The following is a 27,859-nucleotide window of genomic DNA, read 5'->3' as shown; positions in this document are numbered from 1 at the left end:
CCCATTTCAGTGCTTGCAAGCACAGTAAGGCTCCAGGGCCCCAGGCAGTCAGAAAGGCTCACTCCCAGCCAAGCCCTGGACTCCTGGTTTCGGAGCCCCCTTTGGTTCCCGAGCTTCCGGGGTCAGTACTAGGGAGCACAAGCCCAGCTGCATGATAAGCACTCACTTGGCTGTGCTTTCTGGAGAGTAGGTGGGGCTCTCAACGACAACTCCTTCTGGCCCAGAAATGAAGCATTTCTTGTACTCATGACCCTATTCCTAGTGAGAAGGGAAAGCACAGCATCTTCCCTGGGAACTCAGGACCCCTCAGACCAGGGGTGGGGATAGAGCTCACCCCAGGCTCAAGGTGGAATGACACTCAGCAAAGTGATGAACAAACAAAAACCACAGGCATTAAAAAGCTTAACATTAGCATTTATTGTATTGTATAGAGCCATGTTACACATGCTTGGTGCTTCAGACTGAGTAATCATGTTTTCCTGGATGCGAAGCCATCTGATGCTTGATGCGGATGCTTTAAATACTACAATATTTCTGTGTCTATGATCTATGAGCTAAGGAAAAACCAAGGACAATTACAGAACAGCAAAGAACACTTAAAAAGATGTACATGACACACAATGCAAAGTCCTTGAGCCAGGGCCTATATAGGAGTTCCCAGAAAATGAAAACTTTTCTTGTCATTTGTAGACATCAGAGTCTCAACAGCTGCTGGCATTATAAAGAGGTGAGTGACTCTGGTACTGATGCCTTCTCTACTCCATTATGCTACGTATGTGGACACCATGTGGCCCCAGGCAGGGAGGCAGACAACCCAGCAGTCACCCATCCCCAGTGTCATTTCTTAGGGTGTATGAGTGGCCTTAAGAAGTGTCATCAAACCTGCCACTCTGTGGAATGCCAGGCAATGTGCTGCCAATTAATTTCATCCCCTTCCCTCAATGGACTCCAGAATGTTGGTTGGGCATACCTTGTACTAGTCTGTGGAAGGTGCACCCTGCTTGACCTACTGCCAACATTCAAGCTCCAATACTCGCTTTACTGGTTTGTTTTATAAGGAACAGAGTGACATTTGTTCACAATTGCCACCCACCCTTCCTGTAAAGTCTAAATAATGTCCAGGCTAGAGGATGATCTTCCTGGCACCATACTGACCCATTAGGTCCAAAGAGGATGCCAGGAAGCCTCTTAGCCACACACCTATCCTCTCCCGCCTGGTGCCACTCGGATCCTAAGGGCCTGTCCTTAAGCCACCTGAGGCAAGCAAGGCCCCTGAACACACCCTGAGAACACTGACAAGTAAGTGGAGGAAGAGGTCAGTACTTTGGAGACCTAACCAGTCTGTCTGGTCAATGCTGCTGGGAGGTTAGTGATTCGAAGCATGAAGTACCTGTTGTTCTGATTAGCCAAAGAGCAGGATTGAGGTGTTCGCCCAGAGTTGCAAGCAAGCACATATGCCCCTGAGTTCTGACTTCCTAGCCTCGGCTGAAATCTTAGGTGGAGTGCATCTGCCAGGTCTGCTAGGCCTGGACTCTGAAGAGGTGTTAAGTCACACTAACACCAAGGGGCTGCAAAGTCAGACGGGGCCTCTTATGGCCAGAGCCAAACAACCTGGGCTAGAAAAGGAGCCAGCTTCCACAGCCAGTAGGGCTGCAAGGACAAAGCCTTTTAGTAGGCATGCCATCTACTGCCAACTCTGCTCACCCCTTGTTCTGACCCCTGAAGTACCTGCTCTTGCTGTAAGCTGGACAGACGTTGAGAGAATAGACATGAACACCGCAGACTGACAAAATCATGCCAATTGTGGAGCACAGAGGAAAAGGTAGAAATCAGGCCTCTGCCTGTGGTAGAGTGGGTGAGAGCAGGAGGCAAGACTTCCTGGGTCCCAGACAGGCGCTCTATAGTATGAGTGATCTGAGGTTACTGCACAGGTGAGCCCTGCAGAGCGGAAGGTGGGTGGGTGCTAAGCCAGGCCAGCACCGTATCACCCCTGGAGCACCACACACCTCACTGACTGTAGGTGCTCATTTCTGTGAAGACGTGAGCTACATACAACTCTGCCTAGAAACACGGGCAAACAGTGCACACACGCATCATCCCCTCAAAGGGTCTTACATCCCCAAACTTAGCTAGACAAGTGGCTTTCAGAAGAACCTGTGCATGGAAACCAAATGGGGGGGAAAGTCTTGGGTTTTCCTCAGCTCCTCTGGCCTGGAGTCTGGGCAAAGTACACACATCGCATGGGACAGCACGGCGTGAGCTCAGCATCTCTGTGGGAAATAAATGTCACTCTGGAGTGACAGCTCTGTATACAGATAATATGCCCCCAACCCCACTACCAAAGAGGGGCAAGTAACAAATTCAAAAATAGAAAACAACATCTTATTAGGTGTAAACTTATCCTCTGGAGTTTGTACATTACATTTGCTAAAAACATGCATTTATTTCTGCTCAGATGTAAGAAAATAGGTCTATCAGTATTACTTACAAATCAGATCAATTCTCTAGACAATGGACTCACTGTTAGAACACCATTTCAAATTTTAGTAAATTACATCTATAACAAAATAATAAATTCTAACAAGCAAGATGGGTTTAAGCCAAACCAAAGCCAATGAGAAGCAGCTCCCCCTGGCCACTGCCACTCACATCTGTCCCCTATGCTGTTGTCCTAAGCTCAAATTGCGGTCAGCAAGGACCTGCATACATACCAAGCTGTCTTTGAACCCCCGAATGAACTAACAGAAGTAACTGCACACTGAAAGACAAGGCTAACACAGAAAGGGTGAAGACGATGGCTGTTCCACTCAGACAGGAAGGGACAGAAGAGATGGCTGAGGGGCATCCCCCAAGGAATCAAGGCACAAAGGATGAGGCCTCACTCCACACATGGGCCCGACTCTCACGATGTCTGGCAGGCCTTTCCACAGCACACATCTGCTCTGCCGTGGAGCCTTGGGCAAGGGTCTTGAGGAAGTGCCCGGGCCAGACGCAAAGGTGGCACACACTGGGTGAGGGAGGGTAACGTGGCTCTGGACTCCTACTGCAGGGCATTTAGGGAAGCTCAACCTGCTCCCTGGTAGGGAGCAGAGGCCTGGATGCTGGATGCTCCCAGAAGCACTGGCAGAGCTCTGCCCACACCTGGCAGAGAGCCACATGGGGCACTTGGCTCGGAAGGGGCCCCTCCTTAGGCTTACCTCTCTTCTGACTGCCAGGCACAGCAAAGCCTGTCATCCAAGCACAGCTGGGTCTGCTGATGAGCTCAGTCCCGTCAACTACTCATTGGATAACAGATTCTGGACGAATAAAAACAAGTGTCCCAAGTTATGATTTTCATTTATGGTTCAGAAGGCACTTCAAAATTCCACAGAGCCACAGGGTCACTGTTTCTAGGTCACCAATCCTCCCAGGAGGCTGTAAGAAATCGGGCTACATGTCCAACCGGTTCGTCTCCCGGCCTCTTTGTGACTAAATCTGGTATTGGTTTGTCATTTACCTTGTAGTTAAGCATTCAGCACAGAAAGACAGACAGTTAGGTTTGCATTTTGAATAAATGAGATTTTGATGTATCACGGCAGTTTATAAAATATTTAACAAGTCTGGTATTTGACTCTAAGTAAAATTCAAAAATTATACATTGAAGAGGTCACAACATGACAAGTCAAGTACTCACTGAGTACAACTTTCTAATAATCTAATCGCCTTGCCGCTCTGCACTTAGTGTGTTTACAAGCATTAAACAGCTACTGGCACTCAATTGCTACATCTGCTAGCATCTAATAAGGACTGCACTGGATTTCCTATTAGACAAGCCAAGGAGCCACTGCCCTTGAAGGCAGCCTGAGTGATGGGAAGGAAGGCCTGTCCTCCCTGGGTGCACCCACTGTCAGTTGGTGCCTTCCCTTCAGAAAGCATCAAGCCCTACCAAAGGCATCCCTCCCACATGCACCATGATGTCAAGGGCGGTGCTGATGGCCATGGGCCATCTGGTATGCTCTGAGGTAGTCCCTTAGCTCGGGGTGCCTACTGCCTACGCTTTCGGGATTCAGGGCACATAGGAAATATTAAGTTATTAAGTGTCTATGCACGGGTCTCATCACAGTCACTGTCGCTGAGTGCAAAATAAAGGAAACTCGAGTTGCTTTATTTAGCTTCCAATTTCTGGGAGGCTCAAGAATTATAAGTATTCTGGACAACAGAAGAAAATAAGGCTGTGCTTACAGACCTCTTTCTGCCATAATCTTTCTTTAGGATCGCTATTTTATTGTTGCCCTTTCTGTTACACGGGATGTACACATCAGGTGTTAAAAGGTACAATACATTCTACAACTGAGCACCACTTTCTGTAACCGAACAGGCAAAGAAATTACACTGAACATCAGCATCTGGCAGTATTTTTTGGGGAAAAAAAAAAGTGACTAAAATGGGTTTAAATTGATTAACACTATTAAATCACATCTAATATTTGATACTACATGATTCAATACAGCTATACGATACAATTATACAAAATGTGTTAACATCAAAGAATACAACCAAAATTAAGATAGCAAACAAAACCTATATAACTTTTTTTTTTGTACAGGAAAATACTTTTGAAGTATGCATGTAACTGCCCATTCTTTTAAAGAAAATCTACCGCAAGCAAAGTTATCAACCTCCAGAAAAATCACACAGCATTACTAAGCATATCCCCAAAAAGTGTACAATATGCACACTTGGAAAATACAAAATTAAAAAAATTGTAAGCAACAGGTGAGCTTCATATTTATAAGAATGTGAAAAGAAGTCCCATTTTTAGCACTGTTGTATAAAGAATTGTCTTTTGATGCGAAGTTCATGAACTGTCCTCCTGTTGGGACCATACTTTACAAAAACACCTTGTTTTTGAAACGAGATTACAGAGCAAGATAGAGCATCTTAGCAATGTCATCTTATTAAAGTATTTTTTAAATTTTTACTACTTTATCAAAACATGTCCCTTAGGTGTGTAGGATTCATTTTTAAAATTCTTCCTAGAAATAATATACAAAGGAGAGGCATATTTATTCCCAATCACACTCCTGAAGATGCTTCCCGTGGTCGAGAAGGTCTTCTCTCTTCTTTTCACTGGTTGTTTTTGGCTTTAGCATGTGTTAAGATGTGAGATTTCAGGTTAGTTGACTGAGCAAACTTCTTATTACAACCGTCGAAGGGGCACACATAGGGCCTGTCTCCGGTATGGATTCGCACATGTGTGCGCAAATTGAAGTCCAGTGAAAAGCGCTTCCCACAGCCTTCGAATGTGCACTGTCAAGGGAAAAAATAGACATCAACCCACTTGAAACTGGGACCAGACCGTAGAGGTTGATGGCACATTGCTTGGATGGAAAACCACCATTAATTTACTGAGCCTGTCCCCTTCCTCTTCTGAAGAACCTTCTGGGCATATTCTAAAATTGACAGACAGGGATCTCTGGCAATACAAGCCCATGGCTAGCTCTTGAAAAACCAAAAGTGCTGTGCTAAGTGCCAGTTTAAAGCTCTAGTACTTCCACAGACATCCCAGAAAGTAGAATACAGATACTTAAAGACATTTAGTGATGCCAACTGTCAAAAAGAATTGTGGTTCAGATCCACTTGCTTCTGTAAGCAGCACCTGGGAGTCTCACCTGGAGCCGGAAGGAAGGAACCACAGCACTTCATACACACTTATCAGTAATTCAACACACACTTTCAAAACAGACCCGAGTCTCTCACATAATCCTGATTCTCTAACAGACACCATCCACCTAGGTAGAACTCACTCCAGGGAGACATATCAGGAGTGGGAACAAGACCACCAACCCCACCATACTTGACATCACCACCCCGCCCAGCACCCCAACTTGAGTTTGGGGAATAGGAACTGGCTCTACCTGAAAGGGTTTCTCTCCAGTATGAACCAGCTGGTGTCGCTTTAGCTTTGAGCTCTCAACGAACGCTTTGCCACATTCTGCACAGACGTGGACTCTGGGACCATGGGTGTGCAGATGCTTTCTCATAGCAGAGTTATCCCTGAACATCTTTGTGCAGCCCTTAAAACAGAGAAAGAAGCTTAGTGGGTCACACTGCAAACTGTGAGAAAGGACTCAACCACTCAACAGCCTTTACTTATGTTTTTACAGCAAACAACCTCCCCAGCTCTCCCCCCCCCCACTTTAACTTAGCATTACAAAACATTAAGCTATTAAGGAAAAAAAAAAAAAGGTAAAAAAATCAGACAGCTGAGAAAAAGGCCTTTTTTATCGCAAACCCGTGCTTTACAGATGAGGAAACTGAGGCTTAGAGATGTATTGAAGTAGACTTGCCCAAGGTCACACTACTAGCAGTAGTCAGCCAAGCTGGGAGTAGAACCCAGCACCCCGGCTTCCAGCTACACCACAGCCGCCTCACCCAGCTACAGACCCCAGATGAAGTAACAGAGCACTGAGAAATAAACGGAGTTAAAATGACGGTAGTCCACCACTACCTTTGGTGGGCCCCGTATTCTGTGCTGCAACAATGGGCTGTCATTCTCCATCGCCTACCGTTCCCTCTTCTCTCTCTGCCTCTTTCCCCTTCTTGACAGAGAAAGAAGCAAGAGGGTCTCCAAGGAATGGCAACTACAGAAGAAATTTATTCGGTGAGACACTGGGAAAAGGAAGAGGCAGGCAGAGCGATACCAGTGCGGGGGAGGCAGATGGATGTGTGGTGCCCGAGAGCAGCATGTCCTCAACAATTTCTTCTGCAGTTGTTGCCCATGGTGGAGTGAGTGGGGAAATGGTGAGACAGCGTGACAGAAGGACAGCACAGGTCACCACTAGACAGCTTCACAGGCAAAAGGGAGGGGAAAGCCAGTTTTCCACCTTGACCTCTAGCTTCAGCTCCCATTCACAGAGAAGCAAAGAGATCCCGGCACTTATGGCATAACGGTTTTCAAATGCATCTTAATTTTGGCTCTTATAAAAGCCACCATGCACCCCACACCGCCACACCACAAGCATTTACAAGGAGTACACAGATTTAGGTGCATGGTCTTTTCAGTAGACATCTCAAAGCACACTTATTCTTCTCCAACTGCTGTTCTGGAAAATTCTTTATTCCATTCACGGTTTCTTCCCTTTGTTTCTCAGCATTTACACCTTTTCCCTGTTGAAGCCCAATCAACTCTGAAAACTGACTCTCACCTCCAAACACCTCAAACTGATTTTCAGCCACCCCACTAAAGACCAGAGCTGCGTTTGAAAACAGTTATGCACCCCTCTAGTAGCACAATTAACAGAGCAAAAAGAAAACTGAAGGAAATCACCAAGACTTTATTTCCAAGTTTCAGTCATGAGCTGAGTCTCAAAGACTTGTGGGTAAGAATAACCCAGTAAGACAGGCTTGTTAATGATCCCCCCCCCAAAAAAAATCCTAACACAATACAGTCAATATACACATTAAGAACACTGGCCCCTACAGCAGCCCCTCTTAACATTTTTAAGTGTCTTTTACTAAACAAAACAAAATTAAGTCTCTCATGTTTATAAACCAAAAATCCTAACTCCTCACTCAGTTTTAGTTACAAAAGTGGCAATCAAAGTACATATTCCATACAAACTGTCTGAAGGCTAAGCAGCAGCTAACCAACACTCCCCTCGAATTACTTACTTTATGAGGGCAAGCTATTGTTCTTGGAGCATCATCTTCTTTAATTTTCCTTGGCTTCATTCTTATTGAAGAAAAAAAAAAAAAAGGAGAAAAAGAGAGAGAGACGGATTTGTAGGAGTGGGTCACACTCAACAAGCACAAATCAAATAGTCCCAAGATTTCTCCTTGTGGCACCAACTAAGCTCATGGCGCTCCCCATCCTCAAAGAGGAAAGGACCAAATTGTCCAAACTTTTGAACCAGAAGAGCAAGAGGTGCTCTTCTGAATTCCTACGTAAGTGCTGGTGCTACAAAAGGCTGCATTCGCTGCCTTGAGAACCTGGTGTGGCTAAGACAGTACCATCAGCACCATTATCCTGTGACTCCAAACATCTGCTCTTCCCACCTAACCACATTAAACAAAAACAAAACCCCCACAAAGAATAACCCTGACAACATCAGACTATCACTTAGTCAGGGTGGGCTCATGTAAAGCTACCCAAAAATCAGTTGCTTCAATGACAAGGGAGCTTTATAAAAAAGGGAATGGGCATCAGAATATCTCAAAAATATACATCTTTGAAAAACAGTAACACACGCGCATGCACACAGGGCCCATGTCATACAGACACAAATCTTTCAGAGATGTAATTTTGGAAGCATGCATCAAATAGTACTTTTAAGCAGAATTATAGAATTATTTACACCCATGTAATAAAAACTAACTCACAAAGGAAACCACCAATATGCACTGGCAGTTACTTCCAAGGGTCTGGCGGACAGGTGGCATTGCTTCTTTTTGGGTGGGCTGGGGTAGGGTTTCAAGACAGGGTTTTACTATTTAACAGTCATGGCTCTCCTGGACCTCACTTTGTAGACCAGGCTGGCCTTGACCTTATAGAGATCCACCTGCCTCTTCCTCCCAAGTGTGGGATTAAGGTAAGCAACTGCCTCTTAACTGCTTGTAAAAGTATTCGTTTTGGTGGCAATAGGCGATGACAGTTTTGTTGGTCTTTAATTTTATTTTATTTTCGAGCCAAGGTTTTCCCATCACAGCTAGCTTATTTTTAAAAATTTCAGGTTGTGGTTTGGGAGCTAGCTCCCTGTGAGAAAATAACTTTAGTAGTCTGGTATCTGGGAGAACCCCAGGCGAGGCTACTATCCTCACAGCTTGCCAACAAAGAACCTGTCCAGCTGCTACTTCCTCAAGCAACCTTTTTTTTTTTTTTTTTTTTAAATGAAAACTCTCTCTAAACATCAAGGGGCAAAAAATATTTAAGTTCACAGAAATCTAAAAATATTTAAAATTTGAAAGTAGATCTTTTTATCCCTAGTTCTGCCACATCATACTATTCCATGAAGGTTGATAGCTATCTAACCGGTAACTAAGCCAATGGTTTCGTAGCAATAAATGACAAAGTACGGAAGGTGACAGTTACAGAGGCCCAGGTTACTCTTTCCACTCAAACCCAGGGAGAGGATGACTGGTCCTCCCTTCCTACACTGCTGGACCTTGCAACCTGGACAAACATTCCACGCCTAGAAAACACAGGAAGCTACTATAGTGCCTGATAACCAATCTCAGAACACCCTTCCAATTCCAACCCCAAAGGCACACTGTAAGTACATCACCAGGCATTACTTAAGTGCCTGCTCTTATTTAGCTTTTGTTGGTCTCAAATGCCTGCCTCTACTTAAACGCTAGAATTACACGTGTCATCTGTACCAGTCTCTGTTGCCTTAAATGCCAGTGAATCTTCAAGTTTGGGGTTCGGGTCATAGCAGGGTAGGAGGCCAGTGCTACTCCGCCACCTAGAGGTTAGATCAACATGAAACAGCAAACACCTCTATTTCTTTCAAGTCTTAGATAAAAAGGCACACACCACCATCACTCGGCTTTCTTTCAAGTCTTAATGGGGTATTTTGAAACAGGCTCTCCAAATATATCCCAGACTTGAAATTGCTGTGTAACACAGGACTAACCTTGAACTTGTGACCTTCCTATTTCCACATAGCAAGTGCTGGTAACAGATGTTACTTCTAGTGCTGTTACTTTTTCCCCCTTAAAATGTCATTTTCAAAAACATGTGTTATCATTTAGTATTAATTTTAGAATGAGCACTTACAATGCATTTGGACAAATCTAAGACTCAGAATCAATGGAGGACTTAACTGTCCATAAGAGCAGTGGTTCGTCCCTTGGAGAAAGAAGCTCTGCTGCCCACGTGAAAAATGAAGGCCACTCCCACTCCCCCCACCCCCAAGCACTGGATGCATTTTCTTTCATTGACTGGGACACTTTACAGACCCAGACAGGATGAGGACAACGACAGGATGGATATGTGACTTGGAGCTGGCTCCTCCTAGCTTCATGACCTTGAGCAAATCACTCAACTTCTCAGCCTCTATTTCTTGCTCTGTAAGCAGGCACAAATCTTCCTACGGGGCTGCATGGAGTCAAAGACAACACACACTAGACACCTGAGGAGTGACAGTTAATACTACCACTGGTCATGCGGTTAGAAATGAGTTCATCCTTTTGTTCTTTTTTTTTTTTTTTCTTTTTCTTTTTTTGAGACAGGGTCCCAACCATGTAATCCAGACTGGCCTTTAGCTTCTCAATCTTTTGCCTCAGCCTCTGCCACCACACCCAGCAAAATAAATTCTCTCCTTAAAATTATGTCTTTTTTGCTGAACAACCCATAAGGTTCTGATATTCTGAATTATCTTTCATCCAAAGGATAAAGGGACTGAAACAAACGGCACAAGCAGAAAGGCACCTTTAGTAATAGTAAAACTAGAGGGCCCGTGCTGCAGCATTCCTGAGGGACTTGACAGGACATCACACTGTCACATATGCAAGAAGCCCCACCATGAAGACTGGACTCCACAACTTACCCCTGAAGCAAATTTCCAACACAATTTTAACAGAGCACTGTTTAAACCGAAGTCCCAATTAAGTTGATGCACATTAGACTCAGACCAGAGCCAGCAGGCAGGACCTGAGCCGCTAGGACAGTCTCTGCTGTCACTCAGCTATCCTCTGCAAGTAACAGGGTCTCATTTGGAAGCCCAGCGTGGCCTTGAACCTGCAATCCTCCTGTTTCAGCCTCTCAAGTGCTGGAATCACAGGTGTGCTGCACTCATGCCCAGCTTACCTGATAGGACTTAACAGTGCCAGCAGCTCTAGGAAAATAAACAAAAAGACTGCCTGCTTCATTAGGAAACAGAACTTCAGCTGTGTCCCAGGGCTAGCCTCAACTTCATTATGCAGCCTAGGATAACTATGTACTTCTCCTCAGCACAGGCTAACAGATAGATAGCACTCAGCTTAGAAACTCACACAGGAAAAGTCATGCAACGCAAGCACTTCTAAAAACCCAGCAAGCCCACACCCCCTCCAGCTTTAAAGACAAAACTTTCAAATAAAATTCATTTTTTTAAACTTCAATCTGTCTACTTAAATATGCAATCATATATGCTAAGCAGTCTAATGGAATGTTGCAGGTCTGAGACATTCTTTGGTGAACTTCATGTCCAGGACAGAATACCCACTCTGCCACAGGATGGAAAAGAGAAACAGAACTTTCAGCCACAAGCCAAGAGCTCAAGACTCAATTATAGCTCTCCCATCACAGTACAGAGGGCAGGAAGAAGGCCAGAACAAGTTTTGCCATCACTGGTGGAGATCATACAGTGTCATGTGAGCCCAATAGGTGAAATCTTGGTGTTTCTACTTGAGTACCAGTCAAAGACCTCCTGAAGACCCTATTCCATGATGTGGAGACCTGAAAATAACAGGGCATGCGTACAGACTCAGATATTTCTCTCTACCACCACTGTCCAACAGGTCCATGGAGGTTAACATGGTCTTTTAAGGGATATAGTCCAAAATGGGGTTGAGTCCAATCCTCAGTCAACCTTGATGCCAAACTTTCAGTTTTTTCATACTAGCAAAGTGAGAAAGGCAACACCCAATTCTAATACAAAACAAAAGCCCCAAGAACTGACTGTAAAAGAAAAGACTGCCTTTCAACAGCATTGCCAAGCATGCACAAGGCCCTGGGCCCCATAAAAACTTTTACCACCGAGTGCTCCTCTTAAAACACCACGCACTTCTATCACCCACCGTGGCCATGGCATCCACAACATCATTCTCTGTGAGTGCTCTTCTCCCTGGGCTTTAGGTTCTCTACCTTTGGTGCTTTGAGGTATTGTGGAGGAAGGCAGTGGGAACATGCCAAGGGTCTCACCTGTACAGCTTCCCTCTCTCTCCAGAATCTCTCTTCAGTCCTCTGCCCGCTGCTGAGTGTCTCTGTCGAATGTCTCTCTCCCACTCTCGCTGTTTCCTCTTACTCTCCAAACAAGGGTTTCCCCAAACTTCCCCTTTTAGAACTTCCATAATAGCAGGATTCTAGTACGACTTTACGCTAACTTCCTTTCTAAAACATCAAGTCCACAGCAACGTTTAACCCCCAGATCCACACACTGCCTACCCCAAACACTGACTGGAAGGTGATAACTGAAGGTAAATGTTGGTGGCCTTTTATTTTTCCTTCTTCCAACTAGACACAGATCAAATATTCCTTACTTTCTGTCATCTCTCTCTCTCTCTTTTTTTTTTTTTAAGATTTATTCATGTGTTTTATGTGTATGAAGGCTCTGTCTCCATGCACACCAAGAAGACTCTGCAGCCCATTATAGATGGTTGTGAGCCACCATGTGGTTGCTGGGAATTGAACTCAGGTTCTCTGGAAGAGCAGTCAAGTGCTCTTAACCACTGAGCCATCTCTCCAGCCCCCACTTTCTGTTATTTCTAATATTAACTGTCTACCCTACCATTCTAGATTAAGCCTTCTGTCTGAAGCTTTCTCCCACATCCATGGACAACCTGCATCAACCCATCTTGGACTTGGCAATGAAGTAATCCACCCCATCAACGCTCTTCCTCCTTGTTCAAGTCTTTAGCAGCTGCCCTCTGCAAAAAGCCCACACACCTTTGGCTAGCATTCAGGGACCAACCTAAATAATCTGATCCCAATTGACCTCGATGCCATTCATTTTCTTTAAGTAACCCAATCCCCAGGCATGATTGTACATATTTGTATTTTCTACTGTGCCATTCTGTGTTGGCATGCATGCCCTAACATGGAAGCCTTTGTCAATGATACTCTAGGTTTAGGCTGGGTATGGAGATCCACACCTCTAATCCCAGGGTTTAGGAGGCTGAAGCAGGAGTTGAGATCAAGATCATTTTGGGATGAACAGCAAGTTCCAGATCAGCCTGGGCTACAGTGATAGTCTTAAAACTCTAGGCTCATCATGGTCCACATCCACTGCCAACCTATCTATAACATACTGTTAATGTCTCCATGATATCTTTGTGTGCTCACTCCATGCTAAGCACCACGGAAGAGTTAGTTAACTTTAGGAGCACAAAGTTGAACTCAGGCACAGTATTTGGTTTAGTATGCCCCCAAACTATACCTTGTTGCCAACTCTGTATGATATATTCAATTTTTATTTGCAGCTTCTGGGGGGGGGTTGCTTAATATTTGATTCTAATAACTGAAGTACAAAGAATAACAAAATCTGGGAAGCAGTGTTATTAACAAATGCACAGAGCCTTAGCTTTACTAAGCTATAACAAATGAAAAATAAATGGCTCTGCTCAACCCTGGACAAGGGTAGATGCTACCAATTCCACTTTACTTAAAATGTTACACATGTGTGCTTCTCTACCCCACCATGTCCTCATAAAAACTGCCCACAACACTAAAAGCTAATACAAACAGCAGAGACTTCTGTAGGAACCCATCCTATTTCAGGCAAAACAAACAAGTATCAATGAGTACAGATCTTGACTGCTCAGCTTGGACAGCCACAGAAGTCCCAACTTAAACTAAGAAAACACTAGGAGTTACACTCATCACACACTAACTGTGACTGCTGAAATTCCTGCTTTGGTCAAAGCATCCAGGACAAATCTGGACACACTGCAACACACTTGGACCAACAAAAACTCAATCTTAACTCCACAGCAATACCGGCTGTGAAACCAAGGAGTATTTGCCTCATCTCAGTCTACAAAGATCTAGAAGGTGCCCTTCACACATGAACAACATCAGCTATTACCAAAACCAACAGTGGTTGCCTTTGTTTCCAGAAGTATCCTTATAGAAAGAATACAAACCATCACGGTCACTTGGGAACAAAAGAATACAGCTGGCAAGATTCAAGCACTTCCTATAAAAAAAGTAAAAGTTATTGTAACTTACCTAGCAAATTCTGCCAGTTGCTTAGGGTCTGAGAGATCAATGCCAGGTATCCCTCCAGGAGGGAGTTTCTTGCCTGTCATATATTCAGAATAATCAGGAGGTGAGTTCTCTCCAATGATCTGCTCTTCAACCACCGTTTCATGGTCAATATCTTTTTTTTCATCTGAAACACATGAGATTGATCATCTTAATTAGATGAATACATTGAATATAAAATACCTTTCAGTGTAATCTTTTTACATAACACTATTTATAGCTACTAACTCAGTTTCTCAACCCCTCACTCTTGTCCTCCATCTTTTGAACTTCTGATTTCTCTCCTGGGCCACCTAAACCTTTCCATGTCAAGCCCCACAGACCTTCACATTAAAGCTCTGATTTAGCCTACCAGGGACAGCTAGCTCCCCATTAGTGTGCTGTTTCGCACACTTGTAGAACTAGCTATCTAATGTCTCCATTTTGCCTTTTTACCTATTTCACAAATTAGTACATGAAAAATGAAAAGAATAGGGGTAGAGTCGAGCAATCATTACAAGTTTAATCACTCACAGCAAGGAAAAGCAAAGGAGACACAAAAACCAAACCTCTCTCTAACTTTCCATAATTCTTTCTATGTAAACAAATTTTATTTTGTTTTAAGAACATTCTATTGCCAGGTGGTGGCACACACTGCCTTTAATCCCAGCTGGAGGAACGCAGGCACAGGCAAATCTCTCTGCTCAAGGTCTACAGAGTTCTATGACAGAAACACTGTCCTGAAAAACAAACAAACAAACAAACAAAACAAACAAAAAACAAAACAAAAAAACAAAACAAAACAGGCTAGGCTCTCCCTTCATACCAGCTTTCTCAGCAAGCACTTTCACCTGCTGAGCCTCATCCTACCCCTTACTTAAGCTAGCCCGAATCTCCTGTTTCCACCTCCCAAATGCTGGATTATAGGTGTGAGCCACCCTCACACAGCTTACTTCCACAATTCTTCAGTCTAGAAATCTGACATACTAGCAATGGCATTCTATTCGATGTTTATGTATAGCGCTATCTTCATCACACATTCCCACTTTAATTTTACAAAGAAACTAAGGCACGAAAAGTTAGGCAACTTACCCAAGGCTGACTGTAAAAAGAAAAAAAGAAAAAAAAAGTTCTGTGTGTGCAAACCATAAGCATGCATGGGGGAGATGTTTATGACGGTCAGAAGACAACCCACAGTCTGTTCTCTTCCTTCCTCCATGTATTGCCAAGGGACTCAACTAGGGTCACTGGGCTTTGCAGCTTACCTGATGGATCTCAATGCTCCCCCACCCCCTTTAAAAGAACAAGTATGTATCAGATATAAACTCTTTGAGCCTAATTCAGAGACCTGTGTGCTGAACCATTAAGCCCAAGTGTCTCCTTAGGAATCAGAAAGAACACACTAATACATTCGTGTATTGATAAAGATACACATCTATGGATGGACAAAGGGATCAATTAAAACAGGCTGTGTGACTGACAGCAGTTACAGACCTGGAACTCCACACACTGTCAGATAATTTTTAGTCTGTTGTCCTTAGCAAGGTCAGTCTCTCACCAAGATACACCACCACACTATAATCTAACTATACAGAAACATTATGGTAGGCCACAAGCTTATAAACCAGAATTGGGGTGTGTGTGTGTTTTCAAGGACATCCTCTAACTTCAAAGAAAGTTTGAGGCCAGCCTAGGAATACATTATGAGTGTCAAATCTGCAGCACAGAGAATCCCAACCTAGATTAACCTTTGCATTAGTTTCACATGTATTAGCCAGGGCTTTGAAGATGCCCATCACTGACAAAGTGGCCATAGAGACTATACAGTCTCTACCCTCAGGGTGCACATTCAACAGAATAAAATTAGATGATGAAACACTTATGGAGCCACACCTCCCGCTCAGGAAAAAAACAAAAACAAACAAACAAAAGCCCCACTTTGAGGCTCAGTTCTTACTACATTCAAAGGTATAAGAACCCAAAAGAAGGGCTGAGCGGACAGCCAGTGATAAAATGCATGTTCCAAAAGCCTGAGTTCATTCTCCAACATGCATATAAAAACACAGGCACAGCATGCAGAATCCCAGCTCTGGGGAGGCAGAAAACACACAGATCCCTGGGGCTTGCTGACCGCCAATCTAGCCTACTAATCTCTGAGATCCAAGTCCCAGTTGAAGGCTGTCAAAATTAAGGTGGGGCCAGGTGGGATGATACACACCTTTAATCCCAGCAGGCAAGAGTCAGATGAAAAGGCAAAGGGAGTTTGAGGCCAGCCTGTCTACATAGTAAAACCCTATCTCAAAATCAAAACATGTTTGGGAGCCTGGAGAGATGACTCAGGGGGGTTAAGAATGTGTACTGCTCTTTCAGAGGACCTGGAGTTGAGTTCCCATCCCCAATGGCTCACAATTACCTATTAACTCCAGCTCCTGGACATCAGATACCCTCTCTTCTGGACTCAGCTGACACCTTTGCTCACATTACACTCAAGCCTACATATAAAACCAAAAAAAAGTACCACTACTTTTACAAACAGAATTGTTTGCTTTATACAATCCTTTCTACTTCTTTACAGGCCACCTATGGCTGCTTTCCTGATGCAAACACATGGAGATCTGATTGGCTTTCAAAAAGAACACAAATCCACAAAAACCCAGTACTGCTACCTGGCCTTTCATACACCTGACATACAGATGAGATTTTATTTAGAGAAAGGGGGATTAAAGTAGTAATTTTTCTACTCGGAAAAGGAATACTTTCTGAGAAATGTGATTTGCTACCAAATGAATACATTTCCAGGTCCTTTTAAAACACCATAAAGATTTCTTTTGGAAGACCAAACCACAGCTTGGTACCAAACAAGATACATTTCTTGAAGGATGGTGGTGTCACTTGCTGAGGTAACCAAGTAAGGAAGAGATGATCATCAACAACAAAATCTAGCCTCTCGTTGCTTTGACATGCCCATGCAAGCTGTCTGAAAGCAAGTACAAGGAATAAGAAGGAATCTTAAGGTTGGAGAATGGTGCCGTTAATTGGCATACAGACTTCATTTATAGCCACAGAAACACTGAACTCACCCCCTGAAAAGGGAGAAGGATCCCAGAGCCCCCCCCCCCAATTCCAACAATGGAAAAATCAAGAGCTTGCAAAGGAGACCAAACAGTTAAGAAGGGAATTAAGAAGCGGAGGAGTACCGTAGGAGGGTTGTGCCATCTACTGTCATCGCCATATGCATTCTTCCCTTCCACTAGCTAATGTGGAGAACCAATCTGGGTTCCTCTGCGAGACCAGACGTGCTCTTAACCACTGAGCTGCCATCTCTAGAGCCCCATTTTGTTTTCGGCGTTAGCATCCTATTATGTGGTCCAGGCTGGCCCATGCTTTTCCAGCTCATCTCCTTACAGTGCTAGTGTTGGTTACAGGGATACACATACCACATACAACCTTCTGCACTGGCTATTACTATTATTGCTTTCTTTTAATTTCATAATACTGAATTTTTTTTTCTGTATAGAAGACAACCTGATTCACTTTGAATGTCAAATATACTATTGATTTCTTCAAACTACAACAGTGATACTGTACACAAGTCAAGGCAAACTGTTTGGAAAGCAAATGACCTAATTCTAGTCTAAAATTAACGCACCAGACCCAGGGGACATGTCCAATCTTTGGCCAGTGTTATCTACAAATATGTTACGCCATGTTCCTATACATACTAAGTTGCATATGGCCCATGGACTTCAGGTTGGACACATCTGTTAAAGAGGTTCACTGCTAGTTTCCTTTGAAGGCAAAATTAGCATAGAGCCATATTTGACAGCGTAAACCAAGGCCTATTTGGAAAAGGCTGAGAACAAACATATGACCCTGATTGAAAAGGCAAGAATACCCTGTAGAAAATGCTACGCTAAAACTGCCCTGTATTTCCCCAAGAACATTATAGCCGAATGCAGGTGAGCCAGAACTATCAGGACAGCGCTAAGCAGCCCTATACAGAGTCTAGCTGACACTTCTGTGTCACTCACCTACATTCAGTATTCTCTTTCTGCACATGGTACCGCCTGAAAGGCAGAAAGGCAGGCAGACTAGTCAGCCCTGCCTGGTCCATCTCCTGGTAGTTCAGTTAGCAATGATCACCTCCAGTGTGATGATAAGTAAAACAACGGACTGAAAACCTCCAGTCACTAAGACCTAATCAAGGCAGCTACAAGAAAAGCCTGAGAGCACTCCAGGTCTAGCAGTCAAGAGGAGTCTCCTCTACCCAACATGTACCAACCAAACAGGGTTTCCCAGAGCTTGCTTTCGGTGCTTGATAAAAAACATTTAATAAACACAACCTTCCTTGTCTGCCTCCTATCACCTAAAGTGAAGCCTCTTTCCTCCAAGCCCTTGGTTCTTACATCCCCAGCTACCACTCATAGCCTGTCGTTTCCTCGCCCATTACATAACAAGAACACAAGCCACTTTAAAAGTGCGGTGGCATGTTAAAAATGCCAACTTTTTCTCTGGGATATAATGGAGTTGACAATATGATGTCTTGTTTTGCTTTGGTTTTATTTTTAGACAGGGGGACAGTAGGCCTCCGCCACTGGAGAGGACCACATTTTGCACTATGTAACAGATTTGTCAGCTACCTGCAGACAATGTGCACACACAGCAGTTCCCTCCAATGGTGGCTTATAGTGCAGAGATCAGGAGTCAGAACCAGTATGAGCTATGGTCACTATGAGGGTTTTAACTCGAGGTTGGGGGGTGTGGAGGGGTTGGTGGTTGCCAGTCATTGGCTCACAACCCCTGCACAATCACAACACAGCCACTTCTTGCTTCCTAATCACCCCGTCCTTGTTCAATGCTCCTCTCCCCTCTGACTCCACTTCTTTAGGTGACTACAAGGACACAAGGTGTGATTGTGATTTAGGGCCCACCTAGATAATCCAAGATCCTTTCCCTGCCTCAAGGACCTTAGTTTAATCAGAGGTATAGATAAAACAACCCCGAGTACCTGGGTATATTTGGCAATTACTTCTCAGCACAGCACAACATATTCACATAAAGACTTTAAGCTGAAAATTTAACATACGAAACCCTTACACACACACACACACACACACACACACCCTCCCTCCCTCCAGGCATGATTTCAAAGGTAAATTCACTCAATATACAACCTCACCATTGTATTTCACCAAATCTAAATCTTTCCTTCATTTCACACCTCTGAAGCCAGAACTCAAACCACCTGATGAAATGAGCTTTTCTCCACTAGGCCTAATGGCTCTAAAGAACACCAAGCTCAACAATCACACAAGTATATTCATAAGGTGGAAGAACAGCCAGGCGGTGGAGGTGCACACCTTTAATAGTGGCACTTGGGAGGCAGAGGTAACAGATATCAGTGAATTCATGACCAGCCTGGTCTACAAAGCGAGTTCCAGGACAGCCAGGGCTGTTACACAGAGAAACCCTGGGGGAGTGGGAGGAGATAGATGGATGAAGAGCAGGGCATGGTGGTGCACACCTTCGTTCCCAGCTCTCAGGACACAGAAGCAGGAGAACCTCTTCATTTGAGAGTGATTTCCAGAACAGCCAGGGCCACATGGAGAAATCCTGTCTTAAAAAAACAAAAGTAGAAGACAGGAAATTCCAACTAGGTGATATTCAAGTTTTATACTTTTTAGACACCTCTGGCAAATTCCAATAATCACTGTGAAACATGACATCAGGCTGATTGAAGAAAATTTTCTTTCATTTTGTGTATCATCTTCTCTAGCCCCAATTTTCTTTTTGAAACAAAATTGGGATTTGTTAAAAGTTTGCCACAGAGTTAAATGAGATTTAGGGGAGAAAGCAAGAGAGGTGTTTAGAAAAAAGGATAATATGCAAGCAACACAGGCTTCTTGGGGCCCAGGAAGGTAGTTCACTGTTAAAGGCATTTGTTTCCAAGCCAATGACCTTGGAACCCACACGATAGAAAGAGAACCAACTTCGGAAAGCTGTCCTCTGAACTCCACATGCACTGTGGCATGTATGCATACATGTAATCCTCCTGCCTGTGAAGCATGTTAAGTCCCCTAGTTACACCCAAAAACCTGCCTTTTTAGTTGTTTCATCTTGGTGTCAAGGAGAGTATAATTTCCTTCTTCATCTTGGCTGTCAGAAAGGAAGCTCATTAGAGTTGACCCCAATGAATCTGCTTCTATTTTCCCAATTTACACATTTACCTATCACGCCTTGCTGGCTGGGCTGAGCTGAGCCCCCATGCCTTCCATCTCTGGCCATTCTAGCTTCACTTCCATCAAGAGACAGCTACTCAGCACTGACACCCCCAAACACACACTGAAATGGCAGTGTTCACTATTCAGTAATAATTAGCACAAAGATTACCTTTAACTACTTTAGAAATCACTGTGCAATGTCCAGTGGTGGTGCCACAGCTTTTAATCCCAGCACTCAGAAGGCAGAGAGGCAAGAGGATCTCTGAATTCGAGACCAGCCTGGTTTCCAGATCGATTTCCAGAGCTGCCAAGGCTACACAGAGAAACCTTTTCTCTCAGAGATGGTCATCTTAGTTTTGAAGGCAGGGGTGTGGCTCATCAGAGCTCTTGTCTACTATGTGGAACCTAGGTTCTTCCCCATCTTCCTATTAAACACTTGGTAATTTGTAAAGTGCAGTTTCTTTGCTCTAAACATCAAAAATGGAGAGTAGGTGTGACTAAGTGTTAAGTGTGCACATTTAACACGCATGAACCCCTGCCATTTAATCCTTGGTAAAGGAACAAAAGGACAAAATTAAACTGGGTGTCCACATCCAGCACCCAGGAGACTGAATCAGGAAGAATGCCACAAACTTTAAGGCAGGTTGGGTTACACTGCAGGAGGAGGGGAAGGGGATGAAGAGGAGAGCAAGGAGGAGGAGGAGGAGGAGAAGACTGGGGAATTCCCCATTTTATTTTACAAAAAATACCAAGATCAAGGTCAGAAGCCTTGTCCAGTGCTCTCTAGAGAACAAGAATGATGTGGTTACTAGTCCCTGAAACCACTGGTCTATTACTGAAAATTAATCATAGACACGAGAGACAGCTCGCTCAGTGGAGAGTTTGCCTAGCCCGTGAAGGGCTCTGGCTTGATCCTCACACCACAAAAAGCCACAATGGGTCTTACTAACAAGTTACTTCAAATGAGGAAATGCCCCCACCTCATGTTCAGAGACCACGAATACATACATACCAATATGCCAGCCAACAAGCACCTAGGATCTCCCTACCATTTCCTAGAAGCCTAACTAATAAAATTAACATTTTCAATATCCAAATCATGACTCAGATATCAAATCAGCAAATCCATGGTTCTGAATAGACTGTAGAGAATTAAGCACAAGTAAGCGCAGCACCAGGAGAGCTGAGACAGGAAGACTCTTGAGTATGAGGCCAGCCTGAGCTACCTCAAAAGCACTGCTCACAAAAAGATAATTCAGTAAGTAAGACTGGTGGACTTAAGTTCAGAGTTCAGCACTCATGTTAAACTCAAATCTGTGGGGGAAGTGGAAAAAATGGAAATAGGAGGCTTGCTGGCCCAGCCTAGCTCCAGGGCCAGTCAGTGAGAGACCCATCTCAAAGACTGTACTCAGCAGGACAGCTAACATCCTACTATGGTTTCTGGAAGCCCTCATACACAGAACACACACCCACACACACATCAACCCCCACCCACACTCACTCACACACACACTCTCTCTCTCTCAAGGTGTGAATATCTTTCTGATAAAACTATGTAATTAATACAAACATATATTCTGAGCTTTGACACTATGAAGTTTCCACTTTTGTTTATTCTTCTTATTTCAATTATTCTTACTCTTATTCAAAGTAGGAGCAAGAGCACAGACAGCATCAGTCACCAGAGCCAGAAGAGTTAAACAAGGGAATTCAGATCTTGGGAAATCATTTCTGTAATGACTGTTATGCTATTAACCTATCATGGGTCCTAAGCGTCTCAGTTTTCAGAGGCTGGACTGCCTAAGCACACTTCAAAACAAGCAGAAATGCCTTGTAAGCAACCACCTTATTTATGATAGAGTCCAGTGTAGGTCTGTGTCCTCTTTTCAAAATGTGCATGGATGTTTTGCCTCAATGTATGTTATGTGCACCACATGCATGCATGCATGCTTGGCACCCAAGGAGAGCAAAGGTGGACCTGGAGTTAGTTTTGAGTCACCATGTGATGTGGTGCTGGGAATCAAACCTGGCCCTTTTGAATAGCAATATGTGCTCTTAACCACTGACCATCTACAAGCCCAACCTCTGTTTTATGTCTATTCTTTCAAAAGCTAAAAGTGTTAGTGGCAGCAGATAGGACAGGAGAGCAACTGTCAGGGGCAGCTAAAGGAAAGGTCAATAAATAACCTGCAGGACAAAGGCAAAGGTCATCATCGGCTTGTAGCAGGCTGGGACTCCTCTTCACCAAATCAGAACTGGGGTCTTAAACTGAGGTTGCCTTATGTAGGGCATACAATACGTTGACAGGATTGCTTTGGAGAGTTTTGGGGACTTGCTTTAGTGGAAAGTCATGATTATGGTCTCTTTACCCTGTGATAACAACATGAGAGGAATGGCAAGTGGCCATTACTGACCAGCCTTGAGTTTTTCTAAATGTATAGAACAAGAAAAAAAATTAACACATTTGGTTTTATTTCACCTTAGTATTGGTTGTTTTCTAGGGTCACCTCTTTTTCACTCAATTGGGCACAAATCCCTTCCATAGTAGTTCTAACAGAAGACAGTTAAAGCCACCTAGGTTTCTCTCACAGCCGGATGCTTTTGCTAAGTGATTTCCTTTATTACTAGTTATATAAGAATAGTCATTCCTGTGTGAATCTGTCAATAACGAAGGAAAAAAACTAAACACCAATCTGAAAACTACAAATATTTCAAAACACAGCCAAACTGTAACTAAGTATCAAAAAATGTTTAATAGGCTTTAATTTTAATCACAAAACCATCTATATTATGGGATATCATCCTGCCACGAAAAAAATGGATGAAAAATGCTAATTCAGACACAAAATATTGTCTGATTCTCTATGAAGTACCTGGGAGAGGCAAACTCACAGAGACAGAAAGGCTAAGGGGATCAGGACTGCTCACAGGTCTCTGATTTAGTCACTGTGGCGATTTATGATTATCTCCTCAATTTTGGCCACAGTGTTAAGATTATTGCCTCAAAACAATACAAAACATTATGGTTGCACACCCCTTTAATCTCCATGAATGTGAGGCTACCCTGGTCTATATAATGAGTTCCAGGGCAGCCTGGAGCCAGGGCTAAATCAGGTCTCAACATACAACAATAAAAAGCTGCAAGAAGTGATAATCATTTGTTGTGTTACAGTTTCTTAGAGAAATTGAAACATTCCGCCCTCTAAGAAGCTCCTTAAAGAAGGCAAACAACTCAAAAAGATTCAGGAAGTCCCTGAAACTAGCCATTCTTTAGGTCCCTCCCTGCCAGAGTAAACAATAAAAGTTGACACTCCACCCCCAGAAAGAAGCTGAGCTGCAAAAAACCAAACCAAACCAAAACAAAACAAAAAACAACAACAACAACAACAAAAAAGACTCTCACACCAGACCATTTGCCTGGAAGAGGTTTAGACCAAGCAAGGCACTAGAAAGGGCACTCTCCAACATGCTGAGCTACTCGAAGGCTGTGCAGTGTGTTTCAGGTTCCCAGCCTTTATCAGTTGTCCCCTATGCAGGGGTGGGCTTTCGTGATATGGCTGTCTTTGAGTCTTTTCTGCTCCTGTGACTAATTCCAATAAAACTCACTGGTTCACCAAGTTGGACCTCTGGTGGTATGCATACTGTGATATCTGGGTGGGTTCCCTATCGACCTGTGTGTTGCATTTCCGAAAGAAAAGTTTTGTCAACACAACATCATTGAAGTATTTGATGATAAACTACTGAACCATGACAGCCAAGAGAGGAGAAGGGAAAGGTCAGGCAGGCCTCCATGCCCTCTACAAGTAATGGTTACAGTGCTTTGCTACTGTTTCATTCAAAACAAGACCTCCACAAACAATGCTATCACTCTCAAGTTTAAGGATGTAACAACTGCACAAAAACAGAGACCTACAAAACCCAAATATCTGTCTGGTTTCCACTAAGATGTGTTAAAAACCCAAGAGGTACAAACAAATTACTGGTGTCCTAAGACTACCCACTCCTATTGTTGCTTACTGGTGGTGGCTCCCACCTCTAATCCCAACACTTGAAAGGCAAGAGGCAAGCTCATCTCTGAGCTCAGTCCAGCCTGGTCTACAGATCAATCTCCAGGACAGCCAGGAAAACACAGAAACCCTGTCTCGAAAAATAACAGGACTAACTGTTGTTCTTTTGTTAGTTATAGGATAAAGCTGGAAGGGGGTGGGTGGTCCCGAGTTGAGGGACCCAAGGTAAGGGACCATGTGGGAGAGCATAGCAGGTTCCATAGCAGGTGAGGGTAACCAAGGTGAAGGGAATAACACACCAGGCAGACAGAGCTCAAGTGAGAAGTTTATTTAGGAGGAATGAGAGGGAAGGGAAGAGACACAGAGACACCGGGAACAGAAGAGAGGAGAGAGGTGAGAAGATCAAGTGCAAAAAAAAAAGCAAAGAGATCATAAGTGGGTGGTGTCTGTCTTTTAAAGGGGTCCTTCACACCTGCCTGCAGACTAGTTAGTACTCATGGAACCCTGAGCTGATCAGAGTTCTGCCTGAGTGCATTCTGCCAGGTGACACGGGCAGGCCTGAATCCTTAACACTAACCACATGTACAACTATTTTTACAAGGGCTACAGGTAACTAAGTTTGGTGCTTATGTAAATCTGTGACCTATTAAGCCAATCTAATCTAATGCATTAGTTCAATAAACTATACAGAGTGGAGTTGCAACTCATGCCTAGGATCAACTAGGATCAAATGAGATCCATTCCGACCACAAAAACACACATGACATTTTAAATTTAGCTAGTCTTCCATTTCTTCACTTATTGTACAGTCTTAATTCAGTCCTTAAGATTATTTTCAGAATCTGAACTTGGGACATGCATAATTGACCACACACCACTCAGCTCCTTTTTGGTAACAACTGCAAGCCACAAAGGCAAAAAAGAAGGATCATTTACCACCAAGACATTTCTGAGGAAATAGGCCATCCCTTGCTATTGCCATCAAATATTCATATCAACCGTTTTTTGCAGACTACTCAGTAACACACTTGACAATTAAGGTTTTAAAGAAATAGATATTAAAACGCCCCCAAGCTGCTCTATGTGCCCTTGTAAGCAGTCAGTCACACAAGGGCAGTAATGACTAAATGCTGACTTAATTGCAAATTAACCTACATTAGTCAGGCCCCTCACTTTCTCCCCTAAACTGTCTGTCTTGATACACAGTACTTAATACCACACAATACCAAGTTTTTTTTTTTTTTTTTTCCTTGTCTGGAAAAGCAAGTTAACAATTTGGTAAGGTCAGATGCCAAACAGATAAAAGAAGCAATTTTAAATGGTTAATATGTATTTGGTACCCCAAATTTGGTAAATCCATCTAAAGCCTCAAACCTGCTTTCATTATTCTATTTTTACCAAAGAGGGAAAAGGCTTTTGGTTTAAATATGTCAGTATACAAACTACTGGTTAGACACCAAAATGTGTGCAAGGCACCGTCTGATTTACTATTAGGTACTAGCTAATTGGGTTTAATGTAAACATACAGCTCCTGATGAGACTGAAACTGCAGAGCATATTCTAACCAGAGATTCATTCAGTGAAGAACAGCGCCCTGAACACTTCCTACTACATTTCCGTAGGGCTCGCCCTCCTCCTTGAACCACAGACCCGTCAAACTTACTGCATATCTCGATACTACTAGACCAGCTTTGCCTTTCAGGAGCTTCATCTGTTTCACTCACTCCTCTGAATGTTATCATTTTAATAAGCAAATCACATCATATTGAGACTCCGCCCAAACGTGGAAAATTAGTAAAGCGTTAAGGGCTTCTCAAGCTCAAGTTTTATTAACACAAGAGCTAGGTGAACTAGCTACGGTGTTATTATTCTGTCTAGGTAGTACCCCAACAATGAAGCTGGCTAGCATGTTAACGTAGTACTGCACAAAACCAACAGTCAACATTTTTCCGTACCTCTCTAACAGTTTAGGCTGTTTGGGGCCCTACATGGTCTTCCTGACTTTCGCTAAAAACCGTTTAAAACAGTAAAAGAGACTTCTTGTAATTCTGTTCATAGAGAAGACAAGCACCACTGTGTATAAAGTTAAAGGGCTACAGATATTGGAAACTACGACTTTTATTAGTTTGGTGGCAAATGCCCTCTGCTGTGCAAACCAGCCCAGCCCATCCGCATACGGCCCACCACTTTAAAAAAAAAAAAATCCACAAGGCGTGGAAAAACTCAAAAGGCCAGTGAACTGCCGGGCCCTTCCTTCCCTAACTCCCGTTTCGGGTCGAACAGGCGAGGAGCGCGCTGGCGGCGCGGGTGACAGGCTCCAACCGCCGCCGAACCCGCACACGCGAGCCCTACGCGCCACCCAAGTCCCGCCCCGCAGCGGCGACGGCCCCGGCCAGCGTGACCGCGGGGCAGCAGCGGCCGGCGGGCTCGGCGCCGCCCGCTCCGGGAAGGGCTCCGGGCCGACACTGCGCGTCCGAGGAATCGGGGCGGGGCCGCGCCACCCCCTCCCGGAGACGGCGGGGGAACGGCGCGCGTCCGCCCCGCGCCCCGGCCCTGTCAACGCCCGGCGGGTGGCCCGGCGCGGGGCGGCGCCCTCAACCGGCCCCGCCGCACGTCCGTTGGCACCGGCGTGCCGGAGCGCCGGCCCCTCCCTCCCCGCCCGCCCGCCGCCACAGCCCGCTTCCGCTCGCTCAAACTACGCCATTGCGGCCTAGCCGGGCGCCGCCCCTCCCCCGCGCCGCCATCTTCGCGGCCCGCCGCCCCCGCCATCTTTTTGGGCCGCCATACTTGCCCGGGCGGAGAAGATGGCGGCGCCCATCACACACATAAAACATGGCTTCCCTTCAAAACAAAAACATCCCGAGCAGCGGCGCGCCGCTGGCACTCACCTGAGGACCACATGGTGACGGAGAACTCGCCCTCCAGGGTCTTGATCTGCACCTGCTTCTGCTCCCACTTCTTATTGCCCGGGTCGGCGCCGCCGCCGCCCGCCGCGCCGGCCCCGCCGCCCAGGTAACTCTTCTTGCCGCTCTTCTTGCCGCCGCCCTTCTTAACGCGGCCGCCGCCCGACGAAGACCCGCCGCCGCTCTTGCCGGCCGCCGCCACGGTGACCAGCGTCTGCTCGATGTAGTCGTCGTCCCCGCCGGCCGGCGCGGGCACCGGGATGAGGATCTGGTCCTCGAACCCATCCTCGGCGCGCAGCCCGTCCGAGTCGTCGCCCCCCACCACCTCCTCGCGCGTCTGCACCAGGATCACCTCCTGGTGGTGGTGCACCTGGCTCGGGTCGTCGGTGACGAGCGGCTGCAGGGCGATCATGGGCGGGTGGTGGTGGTGGTGGTGGTGGTGGTGGTGGTGGCCGGCGTGCCCGTGGCCGCCCCCGCCACCGTGGTCGCCCCCGCCCCCGTCCTCGTCGTCTTCGTCGTCGTCCTCCTCCTCGCCCACCACCGTGGTCTCGATGGTCTCCACCGGGATGGTCTCCACCTCGATCTCGTGCAGCTCTACGATCTCGGCTGGCATCTCCGAGCCGTCCGTGGCAATGTAGAGGGTGTCGCCCGAGGCCATGGCTGAGGGCTCGGCCGCCACGGCCGCGGCAGCCTCGGCTCCTGGGCTGCGGGAGGGCGGGCGAGGAGGCGGCCGGCCGTGGGGAAGGAAGGCAGAGGGAGGAAGGCGGCGAGCGGGCGGGCGGGGGGAGAGGGGGCGGGCGGCGG

The 27,859-nt window shown here is 45.1% G+C and overlaps 1 protein-coding gene across 2 annotated transcripts; it reads right to left on the bottom strand.

The window, feature by feature from the left end:
- Window positions 1-393: 393 nt before the first annotated feature.
- Window positions 394-27,859, bottom strand: Yy1 (YY1 transcription factor). 2 transcript variants are annotated; one of them, XM_051196606.1, is made up of 6 exons: window positions 27,041-27,859; window positions 13,910-14,072; window positions 7,654-7,714; window positions 5,898-6,056; window positions 3,198-5,289; window positions 394-2,270 (listed from the first exon to the last, which is right to left on the bottom strand). In XM_051196606.1, exons 1-5 carry the CDS (start codon window positions 27,711-27,713, stop codon window positions 5,107-5,109), a joined length of 1,239 nt encoding a protein of 412 aa, XP_051052563.1. In that variant the 5' UTR covers window positions 27,714-27,859; the 3' UTR covers window positions 394-2,270; window positions 3,198-5,106. The 2 variants fall into 2 exon arrangements, with proteins under 2 accessions (XP_051052563.1, XP_051052564.1); XM_051196607.1 differs by lacking the exons at window positions 394-2,270; window positions 3,198-5,289; window positions 5,898-6,056 and adding an exon at window positions 6,638-6,828.

The sequence above is a fragment of the Phodopus roborovskii genome, unplaced genomic scaffold, assembly GCF_943737965.1.
Source record: "Phodopus roborovskii unplaced genomic scaffold, PHOROB, whole genome shotgun sequence".
Classification (NCBI taxonomy): domain Eukaryota; kingdom Metazoa; phylum Chordata; class Mammalia; order Rodentia; family Cricetidae; genus Phodopus; species Phodopus roborovskii.
Note: the sequence above shows the minus strand (reverse complement) of the source record. Positions and strands in the feature narration are given on the sequence as shown.